Source organism: Colossoma macropomum, unplaced genomic scaffold, assembly GCF_904425465.1.
Source record: "Colossoma macropomum unplaced genomic scaffold, Colossoma_macropomum, whole genome shotgun sequence".
Lineage (NCBI taxonomy): Eukaryota > Metazoa > Chordata > Actinopteri > Characiformes > Serrasalmidae > Colossoma > Colossoma macropomum.
The window spans coordinates 17,305,974-17,333,767 of NW_023494798.1; the positions used below are offsets into that span (position 1 = coordinate 17,305,974).

Genomic DNA, 27,794 nt, shown 5'->3' on the forward strand with positions numbered 1-27,794 from the left:
CATAAATAATAATTGTTGATAGATTGGTTCAATTTGTTTATCATTTTAATTATCTTTTATTGGCAAGGCTTATATTTTATACTCTTGTATACTATTGCATGTGTGTGTGTTTGTCTTTTTTACACATCTCTTGTCTATTTTGTATTTTTCATTTACTGTTTTATTTACTGTTTCTGTACAGGCCTGTCATACGTGCAAAATACAAAAGACAATGCAATGTAAAGCAAATGCCAAGCAATGTACAGCAGAGCTGATTTGAGATACTGTAGGCATGCCATGACTTTGATTGATGCAGGTGGTGTCCTCTGACTTCACAGAAACATGGCATCTAAAAGGTAGTTAACTAACACAGCAAGCTCCCACAGAGGTGATAATTACATTTTTATTTTGACTTGATGATGCACACATGCATTTGCATACGCACACTCTCACTTGTCCACACAGTTTTCACACATTAGCTGTGACCTGTGTTTTTGCATCCATATTATTTATTGTTTAGTTAGACACAATGTCATTCCATTACATTTGCTCCGTTACATTGCCATTCCATTTGTACATATTTGCCCAGCATAAGTCCTTTGTTTTCAGTAATGGGCATAATATTATGTGTACTCGATATAATTGAAAATCACTCAAGAGCAAATTAATACACAAAGCAATGTTAATGAGAAATGCAGGCGATGTTGAATCCTAATCTGCAGCCATCGTCGTACGTACTCGTGCTTTTGCTTGTATCTGTCAAGGTCAGTGTGTGGCTGCGGTCGTGTGGTCCTACATTCTGAAGAGGAACAAAGGGATCAATTGATAACTAAATAAACCAGCATGTCGTGTGTGTGCTCCGCGCAGTCAGACACTGATCTCTGCTGAGCCTCTGGTGGATTCTGGCCGACGCGCATTGCCCTTTTTTGCTCCCGTGTGCCTGAAAGGGGGGGTGGCCTTGTCGTAGCTGTGTTTGCACTGTTTGTTATTGCAGAGGAAGCAGGTTGAGTAAGGGAACAGCTTGCTTCAGTGAGAGAGGAGGGCAGAAAGAAAGAGCAGCGGCAGGCAGGGAGGGAGGGAAGGAGGCAGGATGGAGCAGGGAATGGAGGGATAAGATTTCATTGCTGAATTACAGGCCGCAGAGGCAGAGGGGTGGAGAGGGCTGCTGTCACTGTGCCCCAGGGCACTGGACCACCTCTATTCAACCAGGGGCAATTACACGCTGCTAACACTGCTGTCTGCTGCTCCTTCTGCCACACTCACACATACACACACGCACTGTCCCCCTATACTTTTCGTCCTGTGTTGCTTGTCAAAAGTTTGGGGACACCTAGCTTTTCAAAATATTTATTTTTAATATGAATGACTGTGTTTTCTTTGCTTTTTTTTCAGAAATTTAAATTGAATACTACCCAAGCATATTTTGAAGGCCATATCTGCATCATAGAGTCGAATACTGTATACAGTGATTGCAACCAATTTCCCTGTATGTAAGAAAAAAAAACATTGGCTTATAAAAGAAGTCAAAGCTTGCTTCAGCATTTGCTTATTGGCCTCTATTATAAGCATTTCGAGTTAACAGGTTTCTGTTCTTTTACAAAAATGTGCTGAAGTTGTGCATGATAATTGAGTGTACCAGTTCACAGATATGATTTAGATGGAAAAATGCTGGAAAATTACAATGAAAAACATGCGTTTGGTACAATATTTGGGAGTAACAACAAATCCCACATATTCTTTCCTCTTGGTGTGATGTCAGCATGCATCAGTCCTTTTAGGTTTTTAAACTAGAGCTTTATCAGACCTCAAATTTTGGTCTAAACCTGAATACAGTCTAAGAATTTTTTGTCCAACTTGACACACAGCATTTATTATCACATAGCAGATATTTCAAGATCTAGTTTAAACCACCTCTGGGTCAAACGTTTTTCAATACTGCCTTTAATAATAGTAAAGGGGAAAAATGGCAACTTATGTTGGCAATACTCTTCATAGCAGATCAACACTTTGATGAACATGAAGCTAAATGTTGCTAAATATTATAAATTTTAGCAAACAGCTGTTTGATAAAATGTGTGCAGCCATTTTTCACTGAATTAACTCAAAAGTAGAATCACAAAAATTCAAATTCCACAAGAAGGCAAGGTGTCCTCAAACCTTTGATGGGCTCAACTCTCTCACTCCCATTCTTTCTGCATCCCGATCCACTGCCTCACCTCATCCATAGCTTTTTCCCCCCTCTCTCTCCTTTCTGGCACTTTTCTCCAGGCATTAATAAGTTCTAGCTCGTGCTCCCCTCCTCCCTCTTCACACTGCGTAGGCAGGAGAATGACTGTTGCAGGAGAGCAATTTTGTGGCTTTTTACGCTGCAGCTCACACCACCGCGGGCCTGGAATCAGGGTCAGCTCTGACGATTTTTATCAGCGCCATGCACCACTGTCCTGTTATTTGTTCACTGTGTTTTGAAGTGGGATTTGTGGCGAGCAGCCTGCTGTGCTGGGAGCCTTGCGGTTTAACCAAGCTAGGAAAGGCTGAGAAAGTGCAACTATAATCATGTGTGTACTTCAATCCCGAAGTGTAGTTTGCGGCTAGGAATGGAGCTGTGAAGGGAAAAAAGCAGTAACACTGTAAGAGACAGCACTAATGACTCTTCAGCAATGCAGATTAGCTTCACTCTTTGCTTTCCTACACATCCACACTATTCTGCCAATGTAGGCTGTAAACTTTAGCAACAAGTAACCTTTCCCTAGCGCACAGATATACAAAACCTCAGACGTCATAGCTGGCAAGAGTTTGGAACGCACTGGACAAAAATTAGTCATTTAGTTCATTTGCACTTGTTAACTATAATTCACAAGTGTTCACAAAGTGGGTTTTCTTGGACTGTTGACATTTGAATCCAATGCATTTAGGGTTTTTGCTCCAAATGGTCTGTGGAGTATGCTACGCTTGCTGAAAATGCATCAGGTAGAAATCAATAATGGAGGATTCCAAATTGACCTGCTTTTATGTATATTTAAATGTGTTCTGGAGGCAAATCCTCCCATCCATTTGTTCCATCTCTTTGGCCATAAGAAATAAGCTTCGGATGAGGACCGGTAATTACTAGGTAAAAGTGGAAAGCCACAAAATGTCCCTGAGAGGCACAATGTATGAATATGAAGGTTCAGCAGGCAACTAATGGCCCTGTCAGTGAAATTGTCTGTCTCTGGTGCAACATACTTGAGTTCAGCAACAAGTAGAAGGGGAGTGCAAAAGGCTGAATGTTGGTTATGGCAAGATATTTGTTTATAGAACAGTCTGTCTGCAGGCTGCCTTCAGCCAAGCCATTGAGCCCCACATTGAATGGCGTTAGCCAAGGCAGAATAACAGAGTCTGCAGCATTTAAACAGTGAGGCTGAATTTTTGCTAGGATCTTATTTTACCTCTCTTTCCTGCTATAACTGCCAAAGCATTCTAGAGTAGTCCGCAATGCTAATCAGAAGTTAGTCAGTAAAATCCTCGCTTGCTGCAGTACAGAACCTGACTCACCATCTAATCTTCTTGTTCTCTGAAGTGTTGAATCAGATACTGTGTTGTGTCGTTAGTTAGCCATAGATTTATCTGAGAAGGCTGTGTCCCTTGGCAGTGTGTGTGGGTAAAGCAGCGTCGCTCCCGCGAGATTTGAGAGATGAGAGATCAGGCGCATTGTTTGTAAACTTCAAACTTTGTGACAAGTTTGAAGATAATACTTTGATCCCTTTGTTGTAGTTCCATTGTCTTCACTCCCTCCAGACCTCGCTCCACCCCTCTCTCTCTGTCTCTCTCTATTTCTTTCTCTCTCTCGGCCTGGTATCTAACTCTATCGCTCGCATACACCTTCTCCATCATTTTCTCATCCTGCCTCAATCTCTGTCCTGTTCTTTCCCATTACAAAGCCTATCACACAGTTCTGGGGCCTCCCCGGGGTGAATGAGATCCGGGAGCCATATTGATTTCCCTAGACGACTGTAATAGAGGATATGCTACATGTGACAGTGGCCTTGCTGAAGTGCTGCTGATGTACAGAACAAGAGGCCTTGTGCTAACTTATAACTTTTTTTTTTTTGCCAACATGCATAATCACCTTATTCCCCATCTACCCTGTACCCAGATTTTACAACTATCCCTACCAAACTTTATCAGACTTTACTTCCTTAACATTCACCATCCTTCCCATTCTTTACCACTTTAACTACCACTGTCCTTACCTTACTTCACCACCTCAACTACCAACACCCTTAGTATACTTTAACTGCCATTAACCTTTATCCTACTTTTCCACCTTAACTGCAACCATCCTTACTATTCTTTATCACCTTAACATACCATGCTTACCATACTTGACCACCTTAACTTCAGCACCATCTTTAGTAAGGATGCTTGTAATGAAACCTTGAGCCTCTTCTGTGAGGGACTGTCATTTGCTGTGTTTTGTGTAAATGTTCAACGTTTGGAATGTGACGGCATGTGATACATTATTTTAATCCTTTTTAGCTCAGTTGCACCGTTTTGTAAGAACACTAACTCACACATGCAGTCTTTTGTTTTGACTGTACCACTGTCTTTAACAAACTTTATTGCCTTAAATGCTAAACTTTACCATAAACAAACAAAAAAAGACAGTAATCAGATTACAGATACAGAGTGACTACCAGCAGGGTTACATTCAAATGCAAAATCATTGTCTTTCACTAAAATTCGCTGTTTCAATTGTGAATATGTCGCATGAAGCGTGTACATTTGAAGAGTTTTCCAATTTGGGGGAGGCAGTGCTGCTGCCAGGAGAGACTTCTGAAGACTTCCCCACCCAGCAACAGTTTAGTGTTTTATTCAACCGATCTATAGTATTTTATTTTTATTGGCAGAACTTGAGATCTGCAGTATTTTTCTGAAGTGTTTAACCTGGATTTCTACATCACCAGATTCTACAGCAACAGACCTATTTTAATGGCTATTTTAACTTGTAGAATTTCTGTGGACTGCAGTCGTTGAGAGCAGATTACAGGGCGTCTGAAACTTACAATCAAGTCCAAACACAATGTACCAACGTGAAACCTTATGATCCATTACAGCCTTTTAGCAGATAGAACACACATAATGGACGGTCAGAGTTTTTAGAATGCTCTCTATTTATGATTACTGTTGATGAGGGGTCTCAAAAGCAGATTTCTGCCAGATTGGTCTTTTGACTTTGGCTTGAAAAACAACAATTTTTTAATAAATAAGTCAAATAAAGAAAAGTTTCAGGTAAGCAGTGTAGTTTTAACTATTTTACAATTGATCCAATGTAGTGATTGATTACTTGTTCCCCTGTGTTTTAGTCTTAGAACTTCTGGGGTTAGTGTACTGCTTTTCTTTTTTATATATATTTTATTTTAAAAATCACTGTTTTTTTTCCTGGGGTATACATGTCTAGACTCATATGCAAAATATTTAAAATATAAAAAAATGACAGATTTATATATATATATATATATATATATATATATATATATATATATATCTGTCATTTTTTATATTTTAAATATTTTCATATATTAAGTTTGGCCATTTAGCTAAAAGTGCAATCACTTACTGTTTCTGTGTGACACAATATTTAAGTCACCTACAATCTATTATTCTATTTCATAACACAGTGCAGTTTTTGAGTTTGATGTGTGATACATTGAATTCTTGTCAGAAAGTTATTCTTCTCTTTTCTTTATTTAACTGAACATTTTTAATTAAAGACAATCCAAAGTAACAAAAAGTAATCATATTACATTAATGAAGTAATCCTTTGGATTAAGTTACAGTTACTTTTATAACGGTTAATCTGTATGGAATACAATTTTAAAGTAACCCTGCCAACACTGCCTGTAAATCACTGCAATCACCATAATATGGGGAAATAATCACGCTTTCCTGCGTTAAGCAGTGGAGATTTTAAATGTTACACTTTTTTAACCCCATCAGTTATGCAGCCTAACCTAACTGTGATGTAGTTAAAATTAATGTTCATATGGTTAAGCTTTGGAGTCATAATTGTGTGCTACCATCTCCAAAACTGAAGTGGTGCTTTTTGATTGGCACTAACTGTGATTCAGCTGGTTCTAGAGTGCAGCTGTGCTCTCTAAAATCACCCTGCCCATTCACTTATTTGCAGAGAGAGAGAGAGAGAGAGAGCAACAAGGACAAAGAAGCTGAAGTCACACTAGACCCAATTATCTGTTTTTCTACTGCCTGGCCAATATAATGTTCACAGGTGAACTCTAGTGCAGAGTGAAGTTAGGCACATATGAGAAGTATAAGAGAAGAGTACAGTCCACCCTGCTGATTTAGGCCCAGGGCTAAACACTCCGAATGCCTCAAATGACCCACAGTCTGAGACTTTTTCTTTTTTGATGTGCTGTTGGTCTAAAATGGATAAACCTCAAACATCATCCTAAAAGTATCTTTTGGGATAGATTTTAAAGTCTCTTTATTAGTTTACTTCATTATTTATAAGCGCTAAGTACTCTAGCACCTGCGCACCTCACAGAATGTCTCTCTGCTTATGTTCCAGTGCATAACCATAGATATGCAGACTGGCCTTCTGCAGATACCGTACATAAGAAACAAAGCATGAGGAGTCCTCTTTCTGTTATCATGCTTCTAAACTGTGGAACTCAATTCCATCATTATGAGATAGTCAAGCTCAGTGCACACTTTTAGGAAGGGTTTGATCTCTTTAATTTAGCTTTTAATTAAGATGCTATGTGTCTTTTTGTATTTATCTTTTTTTAATTTGATTTGTGTTATTGCTTCATCTGATTTTAAATTTATGCTCTTAACTTTTATTTATTCAAATCGTGTTTCTTTTAGTTACCAAGCAGTAACTACAATGTAAGAAATTACTGTTCCATTACTCTGAAACCTTATCACCTGTCAGTAAATCACTGACAGGTGATAAAGTAAAGAGCTGCCACCGGTATAAAAAGTGCTTTGTACATAAAGTTATTATTATTATAAAGCTATTATCATTATAAACTTCAAAAGTCACAGTAAGCAGATGCAAAGCAGTACAGATGCTGTCATCAAATTGCAGGTTTTTACGATTGCTTACACACTAAAATGAGAAATAACACACAGTTAGTGAACCCTGACACTTGAGTAGCAAAACCTCAGCCCAGATCAGCATTCTAAGCACATTCTCAGCCTCAGTGCAGTCCACTAAACACACTTTTTAACATTAGACACAGAAATCTAACATGATGTCACTCCTTTACCTTTTCAAAGCATCACCTTTCAAAATACCACAACTTTGAACCAACTGATCAAACATGACTGTCAGGTGTACAGACACTTAGGTGTTTCATTGTAAACTGACCAGTCAAGCGTAAGCACTGTAAAAAGGCAACAGGTGAGATTTTTTTTTTTTTTAGCTCATGCTTTTTTTTGTCTTGACTAAGATAACAATGTGGAGAAGAATAAAACTTTTTCAGCAGTGTGCAGGGTCGGGACGTGATGGAATACAAGTATTGTAAATATGTATGTAGAATACAGAAATGAAGCACCTATATTTAGTCCAAACTACATTACTGAGCAGTAAACAGAATACAGTTACTTTTTACATTTTTAGGAAAATACCTTTAGAATACTTTCCCACTAAATTTAATTATATATAAACTCTTCAAAAGAAACACTGTTGATACTTGTTTTTAAATCGGTGTATTTCAGGTAGCCAGCATGCTTGTTAAATTAATTAACAGTTTCTTTACTAAAAGTTATTCTGGCTAAAGCCTGGGTAGACTGATATACGAAAGTGATTATTCACTCATTAATCTCAGTGCTACTGAGCTCTGCTAAAGCCTGAGTAGACTGATAAATCAATGTGATGATCAGTTATTAATCTCAGAGTTACTGAGCTCTTTTGAGCTGAGTTTTTGAAAAAGAATTTCTAATCTTCATTTAAATGATAACTGAATTTTTCATAAAGATTACAGGATGAAAAATGCTAACAAGTGAGAGCAAGGAACAGTGTAAAGTAAGTAAAAAAATAAATAAATGTATTCTAAATAACTATTTTATATATAGTAATTGAATACATTCCTAAATACGTTTAGGACAGTCTATTCAGTATTCAGCCATCACTACTTATTTAAAATATTTTGCCCAACACTGTCAGTGAGCAGTACTGTCTTGTATGTTTGATTATTCCTGTGTTTTACTCTAACAATATCTCTGAGTGAAGTCAAGCCCATGTTTGTGTTTGTGGTTATGTGAATTGTGTGTGCTGTTTCCACAAAATAAGCCATTTTCAAAATCATGCTTAAGCAATCATAAAAACTGTAAACACAAGACAGAATGTTAATGAATATAAATGTAACTAGTGTAAAACTAGATTCCTTTCCTCATAAATAGACGTAAACGGAAAATATCATCATTTGAAAACACCAGTAGAAATCCATTACAAATTCACTGGAGTACATCTGAGTAAATGTCACTAGTACTACACACTTCTCTGTAACAACTGTTTAAACTGCTTTTAAAGGTTGTGTGTGTGTGTGTGTGTGTGTGTGTGTGTGTGTTTCATTTCTCCTCTAAATCAGCTGTGATCAGTTCCTGTATGTCACTGTGAAGAAAAGAACCACCTCCAACATAAAACTTCATCCTTTCACACTTCTGGCCTCATTGCACCACTGAGCCTCAGTGAACTCAAAGAAAAAGAGTAGCAGACAGTCATCTAGCTGGAAGATGCTGCTTACTGCTGTTGGAGAGAGCAGTCATGCAACCCTTCTCTTTCGGTTAAATTGCTATCAAGTGCAGTATGGTGTCTCCTAGCCTCAGATGTCACATGGCACAGTTGAGGCTGGAACACACGCTAATGTGGGAAAGTACTGAAAGGCAAGCATTTTTAGACAAATTCGTCAGTATTGTCTGTGTGCTCCTCTTTACCGGTAGCATTCAGTGACACTGCTGCGGTCATTCAACAGCTTCCTAATGTGCTGTTTTTATCTGGTATTCATGGAAAAAGAAGTCACATTTGAGGACTTGAGCAGGTTTGCAAATCAAAAAATTAGGTTGAATGTCTTTTTTATGGATCCAGTCAGTTCAGTGCACAATTCCAGCTGCCGGGTGTTAATCATAGAGCATGTGATCATGTGATGTGTATTTGGATTGTAACCTTGTAAAATTTTAACCACAATCAATTATGCTTGGTAGCTAAATGTGTCTCCGGTTAGTCGATTTGAAATCGGATTGCTACATGGTATGTAATATGCAAATCAGCTCATATACAACAACAAATCACCACATTTTTTTCTGTTCTAGTCAAAAGATGTTTGCAGTTGTGCATGGCATAATTCACTTCCCTTCACTGTCTTTATACTGATGTTTACAAGAAAATGGCTCTTTAGCATAAATAGCCTTCAGTAATTGTCATTGCGTTTATGGACCACGTGGACTAAAATATAATGTATTGTAGCAAGACGAGGCAAAGTAAAGATTAACTAAACTAGCTTGAGCGGCTGAAGGCTACTGAATTAAGTTCACAATGAGAAAATCGCAATAAGAGATGAACTGGAAGAACAGCGATGCCTCTATTGAGTGGTGGAAGTCCAGTGAGTTGTTTTTTGTTTTGTGTTTTTCCGCCCAGATGCAGAACAACAGAGGGAGGTGGGAGGGGTTTTGATTGTTGAATGTAGCTTGGAGAGATGGATGCATTTACACTTGTAGAACATCTCTCTAAAATGCATCTCAGACCACCTACTGAAGTTTAGATTGGATTAATATCTGTTTTAAAGGCATCTTGGGTTCATTTACACCTGAATTTTTATGAGGATAATTAATCAATCAAGTCAATCTTTATTTAAACTCGGACGGTGGCCCTCATTTACAGTGTAGCCAAGCATATACAAAAAGTCAGGGTGGAAGAGAGAAATAAGAGCAATGCATATCAAATGTTAAAATAAAAAAATAATAATAATAATCTTAATAGTACAAATTAAGAGTAAATAATCTATCTAATCAGAGTAAATTGAGAAAACTGCAAAGATATCAAGACATAATATAATAACACAATAAATGACAAGCCAAATAGGGATAAAATAATACAGATGTTGAATATGGATTTAATTCTGATACTCAAGATGCATGAAATGACCAGGTGTAAACGGGGTCATAGTATCTTTAATTCCCTTGTTCTGTGGCCTCCAACATGCTGCCAGTTTTGACATGAGATCTATAGCGGCATTCTACATAATACATTTAGCAAATAGCCATGCATACCACAGCCGTGCCATCAGTGGCGTAATTAGGATCTTATGAGCCCCAGTGCAAAAATAAATAAATAAATAAATAAATAAGTTCCAGTGGAGTGTAAACCCCAGAACTCTCTGTGCCTCTGTGCTGGGAGCAAACATCTGTTTACCAGATAGGCCGCTCTGGGCAAGAATTAACTAATAATCTGTCATTCTTCTTGTGCAGATGGATTCCACAGACTACTAACCTGACTGAAAATTTAAAGCTTATCTTACTGTTTTTAACTGCCTACTGTATGTTGATTGCTATATTTGATTGCTATATTTGAGATATCAGAAAGCAGATGTACCAGCCTGAAAGTACTTTCTCGTTCTTTCTGAGCTGTGAGAATATTTTAGTTGAATCGTTTAAGAATACAGAGTAAGTTAATGCGGTATTAGCTGCAGGCGACGTGCCCTATATTAAATTAGCTGCTCTAGTCAGGCATTTGATGAGACATTTTCCATTTCACTGTTCTGTTCATGGGTTCATAGAGAGAGACAGTGAGATAGAGGCTCTCACCCTTCCTGATCTCATACTCCAGATAAGATGAGAAGAGTTGATAATACAGTAATGGAGACCCACAGGTTGACGTATAGCCATTTGGAGGTCCCTCCATTAAACCTTCCGATGCAGTTATCATTGATTCTGCCTTGGCACTGGAGAGAATATGGAGTTCATAAAGGAAGACAATAGCTCCTGAATTGTGCCCAGCTTTGAAATTATTGCCTCATAATTGCAGGTTGGTGATTTGCATTCACTCTCTGGCCAGTCCTATTAACCAATTAGACGTGCTTGTTGATTTATGCGTGTGCTGATGGAAGTTGATGGCTTTGTCATGGGCCATATTGACATGTGCTAAATGCCTCCGAGCACTCTTGATTTTTATGGGAGTAGCCCTGGAGACAGGTTAACGTAACAATAATTACCAACTTTATTAATGCTTGAGTGCTGAGAGGGCGCTAATGGAGATTAGCTTGGTCATTTGATTAGAACGATGAGCTCAAAAATAGTTACAGCATTAGAGGGCAATTTCTTTAATGTTCAGATTTATCCACTGAGAGGCCCTGGATTTGTGGAGGCTTTGTCTGGTATGAGGAGAGTCTTGTTAAAATTCTCCGATTACATTGATAACAGACCCTGAGCCATCTGATGAGTGGTAAATGAAACCTTAAAAACAGTGTGCGGCATGGCCACTGGGATTTGCAATGAAGCCACAGATATATGATTCAGTTTCTCTTCCCTCAACAGAAGGCCCTTTCTGATGCAAAATTGGATGCGTTCCAGATATGCAATCCTGGTGAATTTACACAGTCGCAGAATTTAATTGAGCAGCACTTTGCTTGCCTAGAAGGGGATTATTGAAGTGGTTATTTTCAGCTCAGAGCGAACATTTCAAATCACATACCGCTGCCCTGTATATTAAAGTCTACATATACCTAGCTGAGTACTGATGTAAATTAATCTGACTGAAAACATACATCAGTGATATGGATGCATCATTATTTAGCTCCACTGTACTTTCCATCAGTGGTGACCTTTACTGTACCCTTTCTTTTGAAGGTGGGAAGTGCTTAGAAAACAAATTCTGTGCTTTAGTTTGCTTTGCACACTATTCTACAGTGATTATTGTGCCATACATGATATGTTTGGTAGCTTAGGCTTCAGTATGATGATGACTGATATAATACCAATTTGTAAGATTTAAAAAGGCTCATATTGTACTGTGCATTTACAGTATTGTGTAAAAGTTAGAGACCACCCTTTATGTATTTAATCCCCCATCAAAACAGCCTTTATGTACAATTTATTATTTTTTCAGTTAAAGGAAAAAAAGCAGAACAAATAGATTACACATAAACCTCAATGACTACATATATTTTTTCATATTTATTCAGTATTTAGTATGTCCACTCTTTGCTTTTTTTTATAGCTGCCATTCTTTTTGGAAGACTTGCTTTCAATTTTTTAAGGAAATCTGCAGGGATATTTTCCATGCCTCCAAAGTTCTTAGAAGTTGGTTGCATTTTATACTTCTTACTATTCAAGTAATCCCAAACACATTCACTGAACTTGAGGTGTGGACTCTGGGGTGGGCCGCTCCATTGTTCTGACAACACCCGCTGTACTTTGTATGATTTACAGATTTTCCATGTTCTTTCAAAGTCAGCTTTATTGTCCTATTTTTCATCACAGATGTGTTGAGAGAGAAATTAAATGTAGTTTCTGCAGGATATGGTGCTGCATTTGATGTAGAACAGCAGAGCTCAGTGGAGACAGACAATAAATACAATTAAAAACAAATAAATTATACAACCATTAACCACAGGACAATAGAGAAAACAGACCAGCTGTGAGTCCACAGGAGCAATTTTTGGCTGTTTCCTTTTCTCAGTAACAGCTTCTTGACAGCTACACATCCTTTCAGACTCATGGCATTGAGTTGTCTTCTCACAGTGGAAGGATGGACAGAAACACTGGTCGATTTTTTTCAGATCTGAAGCAACAGTAGAGCTTGATTTATCTCTCAAAAATTAAAGATCTTAGTACTGTTTGTCTGATGCTGACAGTGTTAGTGGTCTACCAGGTCTTGCACCGTCTCACCGTTAGGAGTTCGATTTTCTCCATATTTTTTTAACATTCTTTGAACTCCAGTTTCAGAAACTGGTGTTTTGTTCACTTATTTTCTGTTGACTTTATCCTTAAAGCGAATTATCGTAAAGTGGAAATAATTCCTGAAAATTTGAAAACTTGTACTAAATACAATGTCTGTTTGCCCTGCAATGGACTGGCGACCTGTCCAGGGTGTATCCTGCCTTTCGCCCAATGACAGCTGGGATAGGCTCCAGCACCCCACCGTGACCCAGAAGGATAAGCGGTTTAGGTGATGGATGGATGGATGGATGTGTTCGTTGGTTAAAGACATGTGGTGTGTGTTTTTTGTGTTGTGGTCACCATGAGGGTGAAGTGTATTCTTAGTGGTGACCTGCTCCATGCTGGTGTTCAGTAAAGAGCCCTTCTGGTGGTGGGAATCATGGCCTCCCCTGCGTCTTATTCTGCGCTGATGCTACAGTATATAGTACAGGCTGCTTTTGCAGCTTAGTTTCCTTTTGGGCCAAATGGACTGGGGAGTGAATGGCATGTTTTGAAACTTTAACAGTTCTATTTCAAAAAGTGGGGAAGGTCGTATGAAATGTGCCCTGTAATGTTCTATTTATGTGTAACCATTAGTTATTCATTTTCCTTCATCACTTCAAATGAACAGGGTGTATATGAGAGAGAGTGAGTGCCTTTTAGCTTGATTTGACTGAACAGTGAAGTGGAACAGCTCAGCGTGGCTGCTGATGTCACCAGAGAGTCCTTCCACACATCTCTGTGTCTGTAATTAATCATTAGAGGTGTGCTGCTTTACTGCCTGCTAATGTCTCCTCTCCCTTAACAACAACCGCAGGAAAGAAACCCACCCTGTTCCAACTACCTTTAATTGCCTTCAACCCATTTACTCAAGATAGTCATAATTATTTTTGACCACGTTTTCCATATTCCCCTCCTATTCCTCATTCAATTTTTAGCTGCCACAGGCTTTATGTTGGGTGGACGAGTATAATAAAAGTGAACATTAAAGGTTACAGGCAGTGATAGAGGCCATTAACTGTGAGAGATAGCTATGACTCAGCCGTGGCCCACACCCGGTCACTGAAGCTGCCACCTCGGCTCCATTTGCAGCTCGCTTCAGCAAGCAGCTCAGTGCATTCAGATGAGACGGTTGGTGGGGGTGTGGGGGGTGGAGTGAAGGAAGTATCTGAGACCTCCTCAGTACAGGTACACTGTAACTCCAACTGCAGTGCTGAAATACCGGCTCAGAGGGGACTGGATGTCATTTCATCTGGGGCAAGGTCTCTTTTTGATGCAGTATAGGTTTAGGTATAGGAGCTAAAATAGATACAGATGCAATTTATCTGGGTAGTAAACATTTATTTTCTTGGAATCAGAATAAATACAAGTAAGCATTAACACTTTACATTGTGCTTTTGTCTGTTAGTGTGTTAGCATAACCAATTTTAAACCTCTTCTTGAGGCAGCCCAGTATTTATAGTTTCAATCTATACCAGCTAATCAAGACTTCATTAAGTTAACTCATGTGTGCTGTATGCAGGGACTGGGGTGCATTAAGGAGAACTAAACCTGTGTTCTTCTAACCGCCTCACCAAATATTATCATATTATATATTATATATATATTATATATAATATTATAATATTATTATATTATCTTTTTTGGACTACTCAAATTACATTCATTGTAATGTTTATTAGTATTTATTCTAATGTTGTTTAGTGTTTTCATGAGCAAAATCACACTTACTGCCTAGATGAAAAGTTGTAAATGCTTTTCTCGGGAGGCGTAAGACTTTACTGTATGACAATAACTTGGACAAAGGCATTTCTCACTGCCTTTTTTCCACTTTAGCTTATGAAGCAAAAGATATTCCGACCTATGTGGATCCACAGTATGACTACCAATATACAAATAATGTAAATATGAAATTTAAGTATGTATGATTTCACAGTGCTGCGGCAAGATGTATCATCCATGTGCCACTTTACTGACCGAGTAATTTTATTTTTGTTGTAGGTACCACAGTGATGACGATGACCGCTTTCGATGCAGATGATCCCAACACAGACAATGCTGTTCTGCGCTACATTATTTTGAGGCAATCGCCTGAAAAGCCCTCGCCCAACATGTTCTACATTGACCCAGAGAGAGGTGACATTGTGACTGTCATCTCACCCTCCCTGCTGGACAGAGAGGTACACGCTCCTGCTTGTCTGCTGGCTTTCTGGTTGTTGTTTTAATCTGTTTTCTTACTTAGAGCCTTTTGAAATGCAACATGTTACACATCATGTTTATAAGTGGATGAACATGATATCAGCCTTCAACTATTTACATATTCTTAAAAATAGGTACCAAAAATGGTTCTTTGGCGTAATGTCATAGAAGTTGGTTGAATTAAGAACTTTTTTATGTATGGAATGGTTCCAGGCGAAGCTCTAGGTGGATACTGGCACCACTGGAAAATCATTCAACACCACCAGTTCATAAATCATATCTTTTTACACAAAATATGCATATTCATAAGTGTTCTGTGTACCTAAGTAATCTCACACAGTCAGTGAGAATGCAAAGTAGACTACTCGTCTACTAGACTTGTATCAGGCTACTCTAAATTAAAACAGTAAAAGACTGATCTTCACTCACAAAATTGTGTAACGGTGGCAGACGGAACCAGACGCTCGCAGACGAGGCTGGAGTTAAGATCTTTAATAACAAAGGGTTGATCCAAAATCACAGTCGGGAAACGGAAGCCAGAAGTCAAAAACCAGAGATCCAAAACTGGACAAAAGGGCAGAAATCAAGGTCGAGACGGAAAAACAGGCCATACACAGAAACGGACAAACAGACAAATGATACTTCACAAAGAGGTTCAGAAAACAGGCAGTTTAAATAAAGGGAAAACAGGTGTGCATAATCGGAAGTCCAGTGAAGCAGAGCACTGATAGCTTGATCAGTTGGAGTCCTGAGTCATGTGAAGCAGCAAGGGGTTCTAGGAATTGTAGTTCGAGGCGGCTGTGTCGGCTGTAGTTCCAGCCATGCTGGAGGGAGGCGTGGCGATTGCTGCAGTGGACTGTTTGTGGTTAGCCATTTAAATGTGAACCACTTTCTTATTCATTCTAAAAGTGTTTGAAAACATTCAGGACTAAATAGTGAAGATAAGGAGAGTGATAACAACTGCTGCCACCTTGAGTTAGTAACACCCTAGTTAGCCAGTTTCTGAGCAGAACTAGAGAGATTGTGAAAGAGAATAGTTATTTCCACAGTGTATTCATACAATACCAGATTCCTATCTGTTTGAATAAGGAGAGATCTAGAAACTCAAAACTGAAAGCCGCATTAATGTTTAATGATTTACATACACTATGGCATTTGGGTGAAATAGCATACAAAAACATATTTTTAGGTTGCTCTGGCTGCTGCATATGCTTGCATCCCCACTTATTATGCCATGTTGAGCTATTTTATTCATTTTCCACCAGTGAACTGTCTCCTCCTTATAATGTAAAGACAATGGAAGAACCCAGTGAACCTGCAGGTTCAAAACATACACCGATGCTTTATAAATAGCTTTATTGGGACAAGTTATTATATTATAGCCATGACTTTTGGGTGTGTTTTTTAGTTAGAACCAATGCATTTTGACCCACCACTTTTGGAGATGTGGTGCCACTCCTGCCTCCTTCAGATGTTTCATCATCCCTGTAAAAAACATTCCACTCCTGCGCTTGGATGGTCCTTTAAATAACTCAGTTCAAGGGTTCTTCAGGGAACCAAACGTGGTTCTTCTATGGCATTGCTCAAAATAACCCTCTACCTCCTTTTTTGAACAACCATTAATTTTCAAAGTGTGTTTCAGATGCTGCTATCTTTGGCTAGTCCATGTTTTTTGTTGAATCATCTACCCTTTAGATGCCTTTTAAAAGAGGGTCTGAAATTAATTGCTTTGGAGTTGTCATTGTGGGCGTGTAGGCAGGAGCGGTAGGTGTGGGAGAGAATGTGGGGATGTGCGTGGGAGTGTGTGGTGTTAGCAGCGAATGCTAATGAGAGACTGCAGGCAGTGCTTTGCCGTCTCCTAAGCAGAGCGAGACAACAGTATGATTGCTTTTTCAGTGGGGTGACGAATGCGGGAACATCAATTCGGCCTGCTGCTGGAAGAGGAATATTAGCTGTTGTCAGACACTTAGAGCATGGTTTAATTGAGGTTATACACACTTAGCCACCAGTATCGGCTGTGTCCGACAAGGCCAGCAGAAAACCCGTCAGCTGGAACAGTGTACAACTCGCATGAGATAAACATCAGCATGCGTGGGTGCGCGTGTGAATGCTCATCAGTCTGAAATGAAATTGAGGTACTCTGAAAGTATATAAATGCTGTCTGTTTTGATTTATAGTCGTCTGATTTCTTTATAGTGCGACCTGAGTGACATTTAGAGACTGCAGAAGCGTAGATGCCTGTAAGGCTCTTTGCTGGTGGAACTTTAGATTGACATGCAGTGTTCCCTGTAGTTCTACTAGAGGTTTGCATTATTCCCATGAGCTCTAGCTCTGTTTCAGACAAGCGCTCATGTGGGTAACATGTGGCAGCTGCTCTGCACACCGTGTTCAAGGTGACGTCAGGTGCGTTGACTAGAGGCAGGTGTGAATGTGTGTGAGTATGTGTGTCTGTATCACTGGAGGCATAAAAAATGTGAGGTAACACTGTTAAATAACAGGTGTGGTTTGACCCTAGTTGGCAGCACTTAGCTACATTGTGAGCTTTCAGTGCGTCTGACCTTCTTAAATGCGCAGGTCATGTTCAACATTGAACCACTTGTGTATTTTAAGGCTACTCTATCACCTGCATTGACAGCAAATTCAGAAAAAATTGGAAAATCAATTTCGCCACATTGAAATCCTCTCCGCACCCTCTTTGTTCCAAGCATTACATTTTGTCAAGATATGCATTTCTCGGGTATATATGCGTTTTTTTCTCTCTCCTCGCTTTTTGCCCAGAAAGCCTGGATCAATGGAGGAGTGTAATTTCTGCCAGCTAATATCACATACTGATGAGAGTTATTTCAGAGTCTGCAGAAGAGCATTCGTATCAGTCATCAAAGAGTTGTCAGGGAAAGTCTGGAAGCCTGGAGTGAGGACACTAGATCAAATCTTTTCAGCCTGCACAAGTAGACACACACATACAGACAGAAAGCAACACACTGAGGAGAAATGTACTCAGCTTGTTTCATGATCTATCAGGTCCTTTGCCTTTTTAGTGACGCTAAACCCCTTTAGCCCTAAGGGCTGGGCTGAGAGATAAAATTGTAGCAGTATCGTCACGCTTTGGGTGAAAACATAGTATCAATACATGGAGGCCTAAAGTACAGACATTTGTTTTATTGAATCTTTAATATTGTGATCTGTATTAAGCCTATTGATAGCCTAATAGGACAACAAAATTCATTGTTTTCCATTGCCTTTTTCCCTTTCTGTTGAGAAAAGCTGTTAGGCGTGATTGGATGGCCTGCACATGGGAGATCAGACATTCAGTTCCACATTCAGGCAGTGGGCAAGACTCCTAATGTTACATTCACCTAACATTTGTAAATCGCTCCAGATAAGCGTATCCACTAAATACAGTACTGGGCAAAAAGGAGAGATCAAAGTGGCTTTATTTAATTTACAGTCAAAATGGCCAATAAGTTATTTTTTTCTGGAGATATTTCTGAAGAGATTAGATTACACTTGCATAAGGAAGCAAAAATAAGTAAGAAAAAAACAAAAGTCTTCTAAACTGGTGTTAAGAAAATGTTACAAGACATAGACAAAATGGGAACCTTAACTGTCATGCAAGACCTGGTAAACTACCAAAACATTCAGCTAAATGATTTTCATCTTTGAGAGAGGAGGAAATCAAGCTCCACTCTTGCTTGAGATTTGAAAAAAAGTGTTTCTGTCCATCCTTTCACTGTGAGAGGAAAACTCAACACTATGGGTCTGAAAGGATGTGCAGCTGTCAAAAAAGAACACTTGCGTTTCAAACAAGGAATCTGCTGGTGTTCTCAGAACAATGGGCTGACCACTCCAGAGTCCAGACCTCAGCATCACTGATTTAGATTAGATTCCTTATTGTCTTCCAAAGAGGAAATTTGTGTCACAGTCTTTGTACATTGTTCTGGGACATATATGATCAGAAAATTACATACTTTTTAATAAACACTATCAAAACAAACAAAGTACAGGCAACAAGACTCTTCCATAAAGCACTTTTAAACAGAGGTCTATACATCAATTACTTCCTTTGAAAGTGCATTAGAACATCTGTTTCAGTGGGGCAGCTTGTTAAGGGCTGATAAGGCTGAAGGTGCAAAACTTATTGCAAAGCGGCCTTTTTTACACACTAGTGTTCAGTATCTCCGGCCTGATGGAGGTAAAGTGAAGAAAGAATGTGTTTGTGGTGATGTGGATGGTGAAAGGCAGAAACTGCACCCAATTTCTAAGACTGAACTTCGGAGATGTGAAAAAATATCCCTGCAGATTTCTTTTTAAAAACTCAAAGTAAGGTTTCTCAAAAGAATGGAAGCTGTAATAAAAGCAGAGTGGTCACACTAAATGCTGAATAGAAAAAAAAGATTACTTTGATATTAATTAGTTTTCAAGACTTTTTTTCTGACACTGAAACATTACAGGAGGAGGAGGTTTTTTGAGTGTTTTGCTTTAGTAAAAATACTAAATTACTAAAATAACAAAATGAAATTACCAAAGTGTAAACTTCATTAGATAAGGCAAAGTCTGAAAACCTAATTAGCTCAGTATATCATTATCATAACACTTTGTTCAAAGCTTTAAAATCACAATAGAATTATACTGTGGTCCAGGTCTTCTGACTGTATTGTGGGACCTCTAGTGATTTCTGCCTCCACTAAGGATCTATATTTGTGTCTCTACTTGATTTTCTCACCTTCATAGAAACATAACTTCCATATTAGTTTCATAGTAGTTACCAAGGAATTTTTAGATGTTACAGAATAATAAGGCTTAAGAGTAATAACTAAATAATAAATCTAGGGCTGATGGAGAAACAGTTTTTGTTGTTGCCTAAATTTGATCAGTGAATGTGCACACGTATAGTATATAATACATGCACACACATGCATCTAGCCGCCACATGTCATGAGGCAGATGCAGGGTGGGTCAGGTGTGTGTGTGTGTGCTCTCTATGCTGTCATTCAGAACAGTATGCATGAGTAATGATGTGTTTGATGTGAGTGTTTAAAGCCTCTGCTTCCTGATGTTCCCCAGCAGCCGTGATTAATTGAATAGAACTCTGCTGCCAAAGCTTTCCACACCTCTAAATCATTTATATTCTCCACTAGAGTTAGCAGAACACACTGGCCTGGCTGTATTCACTGACCCTTTCCTCTGTCTCTGACAGAATACTATAACTCACCTTATCTAGGGTCAACATCTATGGTCAGTGTTCACAGCACAGTTGACAAATTTTTCATACTCTGTATCCTCCATTTTTCATAAAAAAGACATCATGCAAGACCCCGGCAGTGTCTGTATCTAAAACAAAGACGGCAGGCTGGGTTCAATTATTTCTTGTTTGCAGTGGAAAAAGTACTTTTTGTAATGTATATTAAATTAGTCATTGCATACTGAAGTATGTATGTATGTCATTGTAAATCCAATTAAACGCCCCAAATAAAAGTGCTTCTCACTGCCAAAAAAACATGTTATTTCACTGTCTAATTGGTGTAATTTATTGCTTCTAAAGCAGCCATGGTAAGTTTACAGATGCTGCTGTAGTTCATTTTATGCAGACTAACTTGTAGCTCCCAATAGAATCCTATAACTAAATCATAAAACGTACTAAATTTTGAATGAAATATCATTGCATTCCAAGCCTTTGTCATGCTGCTAATCAACAGTCTGCAAATGCTGTTGCTCAAAAATCCCCAACCGTCCTGTTCCACAAACAGAAAATATAAAAGTTAAAGCCTATAAATCTGAATGACTTCCAAAAATAAGGCGAATGGATAGATTTGATTTGACTGCTCATTTGTCACTCAGTACACAATTATACAAACATAATCTATCAACATGTTCTTCTGAGCCTGGAAGCATCCCATACTTTAGAGCTTGTTTATTTGTTTGTTTATTGTTTATTTTTGTGCAGGGCATCTGGAATATAAGAAATGTGTTCCAGTAAGTCAGTTTGTCTTTCACTATGCAGCCATATGCGAGCATGCAAATCAGTATGCAAATCAGAAATAGCCAAGTAAAGTCCACATCTTCTGAACAACGCTTAAGTACAGCAGCGAAGTAGAGGTACTCTGTTAGTCTCCACCACTGCAGGAGTGATCACGTTCACCTCTCACTGATTCATTATATTTCCTAATGGTTTATTCAGGAGCCCACATTACTGATCTCACACAGTCTCTAAATTGATGTATGACACTGTGAGCTGGGGATAATCGCAGTAAGAACAGCATGTTTCTGTCACACTAGTCTCCTCATTAAACCACTGCAACGCGCATCTCACTGCCGAAAGGTCGACTAGAGTCACTCTTCTGATTAGGCACCTGTATCTTTACTACAGGGCTGCAGGTGGAAAGAAGCATTGAGAGTGCACACAGCTAAACAGAGCTTACTTTTTTGTTGCTTGTAACTTTATGTGGCCATTTTGTTGTGCTTGTACTGTGGTGCCATAGAAAAAGTGGTGCAAACTTTATATAAGTGAATGACATTTTTATTTACTGACAAATCACAGTGAATCGATTCGTTATTCTTAAAAAAATGAATCAATGTTTAATGAAGTCTCAAATTTCACCATAAATATTCACCACATAAATGACAGATTTTAGTTAGGGAACTACCGTACTGGGCAAAAGTCACAGACTAGGCGGGTACCACCCCCTGTATTTTTGTTATAGCTTAGCCTAGAGTAGCAGCTAGCTGTGTGGTTCCGGCTAGTTAGATAAGATGCTTAAAATCACACCTAGTGTAGTTCCTTTTATTATTTTCTCTCTTTCGTGCCGTCTGTGTTCTCTCCCAGGTTGATTCAGCCCCCCCAGTGACACCTCAGTTTTCTTGACTATCAGTGTCTGTATACCTTTGGGATTGTTTTGTGTTTTTATGGCATCTTCTCATTTTGTGACTGTGTTTATTAACAAACACATGAGTATAGTAACTGGTTGGTTACTTCACTGGCAAGCCATCTCCATCCACTCACTCCAGATGGTACTGTCCCCATACTCACCTCAAGGCTGTATCTTTTTGTGGGAATGTAACATTGTACAAGGAAGGGGAAAGTTAAAAAAAGAAAGTTAAAGTTTAGGTTAAGTTAATGGAATAATCATTAAAAGACAGAAAAATGAAACTCTAACAACCTCGCAAGCCTTTCAGTATTTTTATAATTGGTTTAAGCTTTTCTAATTTCTAGATCAGAGGTTTTGAACTCTGGTCCTGGAAGGCCGAATCCAACACAGCTTAGTGATTTCCCTGCTCAAACACACCTGAATCAGCTCCTCAGTGAATTACCTTGTTTGGTAAGTGTGTTAGAGCAGGCGTGTGATCTCACTGTGCTGGACTCTTGCTCTTCACGATGGGAGTTAGAGACCCCTGATCTGAATTTTAACATCAGTGCAGAATTGTCAACTTCATCTCAATGCATTTTTACACCCCCTTTGACTAACCTTCATGCCTTTTTGATCCCATACAGTTTATAATGTATTGACATCTAGCGTAGTATGTAGACTCTTGAGGTGAATTTAGTCAAGTGTCTGAGGAAAACTGGAGGTATTAGTGGGAGGTGCTCGGGTCAGGCTCTGCAGTGGACGGTCTGCTGGTGCTTGCTTTTCCTGAGTGTCTGATTCACTGAATAGCAACTAGTCTGTAGACACAATACCTGCCTGTTTCATACCATATGCCCAAATGACAGAAGCTAAATGAATGTGTGAAACACACAGCATCAGCACAGGGGTCTTATCTGCCAGGCTCTGGTAACAAAACATTGCATTGAGTGTGTGTTTTGGGGGTTCCATTTTGCATGGAAAGTCTTGTAGTTCAGTTGTGTAAAAGATGATGTCTTTGCAGATTCTATGTGACAAGAAGTTCTATCATTTTTGGATGATTATGGTAGAAAACATTAGCCCAACAGCCACTCAGGATTGTACCGTGTTGTCTTGTGTTGGGATTTTATGTCTGAAAGAGCAATAGCCTATGTGGACGGAAGACATTATCCAGAAGAGATCATTGCCAGGATAGAAATGCTTTAAAATAGTATTTATTTGCATGACACTGAGCAGAAGGATACAGTAATTGGTTGGTAATTAGCTTAGTTAATTCAGGACCTGCACCTGTTTGAAGCACCTGCTGTTATATAATTTGTATCCTTCATCTTCTCAGGTGTTTCCTTTGTTTCAGCAGTTACCTATAAGTCTTTATGTGCTTGTTGAATTGTATTGTACCAGCCTGCTTCTCCAAAGTGGGCATCATTCTCATGTTAGAGATGACTGTGATTTGAATTATTTCTTGGTAACACATTACTGAAGGATAGCATTTGTAAGCCTACATGACATCTACAAAAAACATTCATGATAACTGACATAAACCCACTTAAACACTTATAAAGGTGTTTTTTCCAATGTGCATTACTTCATTTCATTAGCTGCTTTTGCCATTTTTATGTCATATCACATAAACAAGTGTTACAACAACTGATGCTTGTTGGAACGAGCCTTTATAAATGTTTATGTAGGTTCATGTTAGTTGTCATGAAATGCTTATGTAAGTGTTGTCTAGTATTATGAACACTGCCCCTCAGTAAAGTGTTACCTTTCTTTTTAACTCCACTAAAAGTGTGGAAATAGATCCAAGAATATTAATATTTCTTTCCTCAGTGAAGCAATGTAATCTCACACACACACACACACACACACACACACACACACACACACATCATCTAAACCGCTTATCCTTCTGGGTCGCGGTGGGGTGCTAGAACCTATCCCGGCTGTCATTGGGCGGGAGGCAGGATACACCCTGGACAGGTCGCCAGTCTATCGCAGGGTGGACAGACAGACATACACATTCAGCAATGTAATCACAATAGGCTCAATTTTTATTCCACCAAAATCTGACATCATTAGAACTTATTAGCGCATGCAACATACAGGGGTAGTAACTCCCAACTCATTATGTTACTGTGTTATAAGCAGATTGCTGATCAGGGTATTTGTATTACTGCCTGTGTCATGTTAGTATAAGATCTCATGCGGCACATGAGGAACACCCACTCTGCTTTGCAGCACCTCCTGCAGTCAGTAGGAGCCAAATCTAACTCCATGCTGTTCAGTGTTTTTCTTACAGCCGCCTTGGAAAACTAACTACTGTTATATTTTTAAGCAACGTTTCATGCTGCCCCCCAAAGAATGAAAAAAACTGCCACAGAGTAAAACCCATTGCCTTGACTGGATCTTGTGGATTGTAATCAATCCTCTATTTGGCTGTCAAACATTGTGCTGGATAGCAATCAATCCTGTGATTGGCTGCCAAACACTGACATCACTACAGATGTAGAGAAAATGGCCATTGACAATCAATTTACATAGAGAGCTACACTGCAATCTAGCGCTCAGGCAGTAGGGGAGGCAATCCAAAAATAGAGTAGATTGCACTTGAAATTTCACAGGGAGGCAAACAGCACACTAAGAAGAAATTGGAACTGGAATGTTCTTTAGTTCTAGTTTTGCTGCTTTCAGTCAAAGAGGATATTTGTGTTTAATGAAGGCACTGCACAGTATTCACTCAACTTAAGGAAAGGGTGGAGATTTACGGTAAAATTTTAAGAATGAATGTGAAAAGAAGAAAAACACTTACCCTTAAATAAGATAAAAGATCTTTTTTGTTTCCATCTGTGCAGATAAATGTTAAGATGTGAGATCACTAACAAAAACATGTGATTCTGTGCAGTGATTTTCTGTCCAGAACACTGATTTATGTATTTTGCTATTCTGTCCTAAGCTGAGTAAAGACTAGTATAAAGAATTAGTTTACTTTTGGATCTAGTCTCTTCTTTTGCATTATACAGTACTGAGCAGAAGTCTGAGATTTCCCTTTCATTTATTTCATTTCTTGTCAAAAACAGCCATTAAGAACAATATTCATTTTTGAGCAGAAAAAAATGATATTCATATATACATAAAAACAGAAAATTAACAGATGCTTAAACATCTCATCTCATCTGAGGGTTAAAGTGGCAGTGGGGTGCACAAAAATAAAGAGTAGATTTGGTATTACCCTTAGTGCTGGAGGCTTTTGTGTTTTTTGTTTTCTTCTTTTTCCCACACTGAAAAATGAATAACTTGTAATTAATTTGACTGGAAAGTATATAAAAACAATAGGATGGTTTCTGCCTTTTGCACAGTACTGTAGATGTGGTATACCATCGCTGTCCAAATTAAAACAAGTATCTCCAAAATGGTAACTTTACTGGAGAAGGCAAAACATTCTTTACTTTCAGTGAAAGTTTATGCAAAAGAGATTTTGTTCCAAGCAGTTTTGGAGCTTTTACTGGTCTATCCATGATGAAGTTTTCACACAGTGTAAAGGACAGCTGCTGTGCTCAAAGTCACTGTTTGAGATAAGCTCAGAATAATTTAGAATCACGTTTTGATCGCTGCGAGAAATCCAAGGGCTGTTTTTAAAACACTGTTAGTATCTCATTCTCTTATCAGATAAGAATCGACCAGATCTAGAAGTAAATGAGATTAAGAGCAGATCTTATTTTGAACACTTTTTTCCTAAGGATAGAAGCCACAAGTCTTAATGAACTCATGCATCTTCATACTGGCAAAAGTTGATATTTTAGAACTTAGTAGCATATATCACATGCAGAGATGGATGAGAGTAAGTCCCCATGTTACAAGCTTCACAATAACCATATAAAAGGCTTTAACATATGATAGCTTTATAGTACGATGATTCTAACTACGAAGAATGATCGCTGACTAAACCGGTTAGGATTTGATTTGAATGCTCTGAGTATTAAAAGTAAGTGAAATGGCTTTCTTGCAGACCGCCACTGCCTCTCTCGCACGCACTCAAGACATCCAATTAATCTTGGGTCATAGCGTAGTGATTTCACTCACAGCAGCGGCATTCAGCCAAACCCCAAACAGTCGTTCAAATTATAGCCCCTGCCTCTGCTCTGCACTCGCACACAAAATGGGCTTTTCAAACACGCTTTCTGGGCCTCCCCCTAATCTGATCTCCGCCACGTAATTGAATGTCAGCCGCCATATAAAGATTCTTTCCAGTCTTCAATTAGTAGCTCATTGTAGGTGTCAGGATGGCTAGACAAAACAGACAGCAAAATATTTACTCCTGCAGGTGGGGCCGGAGTTATTATAGTATTTCATCTATATGCAAATAGATTGAAAGCAGGAGGGGGCCAAGCGTCAATTGATAACATTGCATTACTGCATTATTTCGCAGGCACTTTGCTGTATAAAGTATATAAACTCCCATTCATTCAGCCATTATCATCTAGAGATTGAGCTTCACTTGCTTGCAAAATAGACTTGTGAGTGGAGTTGAGCGCTACTCCGGCTCTACGAAGTTCTGCCTCGGGCGAACTTTCCTCGAATGCCCTTTCGCTCACCCTTCTGCCTCTCGACTCTTTATTCCTCTTTGTTCTTTTCACCTGAGGGCTTATTATCCAAACATCATTTATTTCACTTGATGTTGTTTTTGGATATTTGTGTAGTTTATATTTCTGTTTGTATTTTATATCTAAGGGGTCTTAATCACTGAAGAGAGTCTTTTAAAAGATTAGGCCTGGGCCTTTGACTTGCAGCTGGTGAGAAGGTCATTCCGCCTTCAGTCAAAGCATTAGTTTGAAGACAAATGAACAAGTCTGAACAGACAGAACCCGTTCTCAGAACTTTACATCAGTGTCAATTAGTATTCCAGAGAAAAGGGGGCGGCATGCAAACACTTCTGTCTCTGTCTCTTTCTTTTTCTTTGTTGTCTTGCGCCAAGATTGTCAACGGTGCTGTTGACGACAGAATTCCATGCATAGAATTTTGCAAGCTTCTATAAACTGTGTGCATTTGAAGGCTGATAAAGCCCTCAGCATGTCTGAGTTGTCAGAAACAATGTAGGTTATTAAGAATAGAGGCCTTTTCATGCCTCTGCAGCCGATTTTAGGGCTGAGCACACTTAACCCTTAACACTGAGCTTAAAAAAGCATCTCTTTCTGCTGTTTAGTCTACTGTTCTCTATTAATAACGCAGTTTCTCAGTGTCATTGCATTGTCTTTGATATGTAAGGAACATGATCTAACAAAGCTGTGTTGTGTCACATCATTTGGAGCAAGCAGTCATATGAATATAAATATATGTCTCAGAAACTCAGAATCACAGTGTATATAACACTAAAGGCAGCATTGTACTTCTGTCATGTTGTGTAGAAAACATAGTAACACAAGAAAAACTCCAATTCCACATGCTGATCAATTTTACTATGCCCAACATGGACATACACATGACCCAGGTGCTCTGAGGGGTGAATTCTAATGAATTAAAGGCAACAAAGTCAAAATTTGTAACTGTCCCGCTAAGCCCTCAACTTACCAAAGTTGTCATTGTGTAAGTTATGTATAGAAGCATTTTACCTTTTTTACAGCTCCCTATTCTTTTCAAGAGACTCTCCTTTTCTCAGTAAGGGCTTCTTGGCAGCTACACATCCTTTCAGACTCCTAGTGTTGAGTTGTCTCCTCACAGTGGAAGGATAGACAGAAACACCTGTGGATGTAAAGCAAGTGTGGAGCTTAATTTTCTTCTCTCTCTCAAAGAGGAAAGCTTTGATTACTGTTTATCTGATACTGACAGTTTTGGTGGTCTTGCATGGTTGTTAGGAGTTCCATTTAC

The 27,794-nt window shown here is 38.8% G+C and overlaps 1 protein-coding gene across 2 annotated transcripts in view; it reads left to right on the plus strand.

Annotated features, from left to right (window-relative positions):
* The window catches only part of cdh13 (cadherin 13, H-cadherin (heart)), a 504,621-nt gene that overhangs the window by 313,398 nt on the left and 163,429 nt on the right, over positions 1-27,794 (plus strand). For both annotated transcript variants that reach the window (XM_036585553.1, XM_036585554.1), the window contains one exon: positions 14,896-15,074. In XM_036585553.1, coding sequence (XP_036441446.1) covers positions 14,896-15,074 — 179 coding nt within the window. The remainder of the gene's footprint in view (positions 1-14,895; positions 15,075-27,794) is intronic.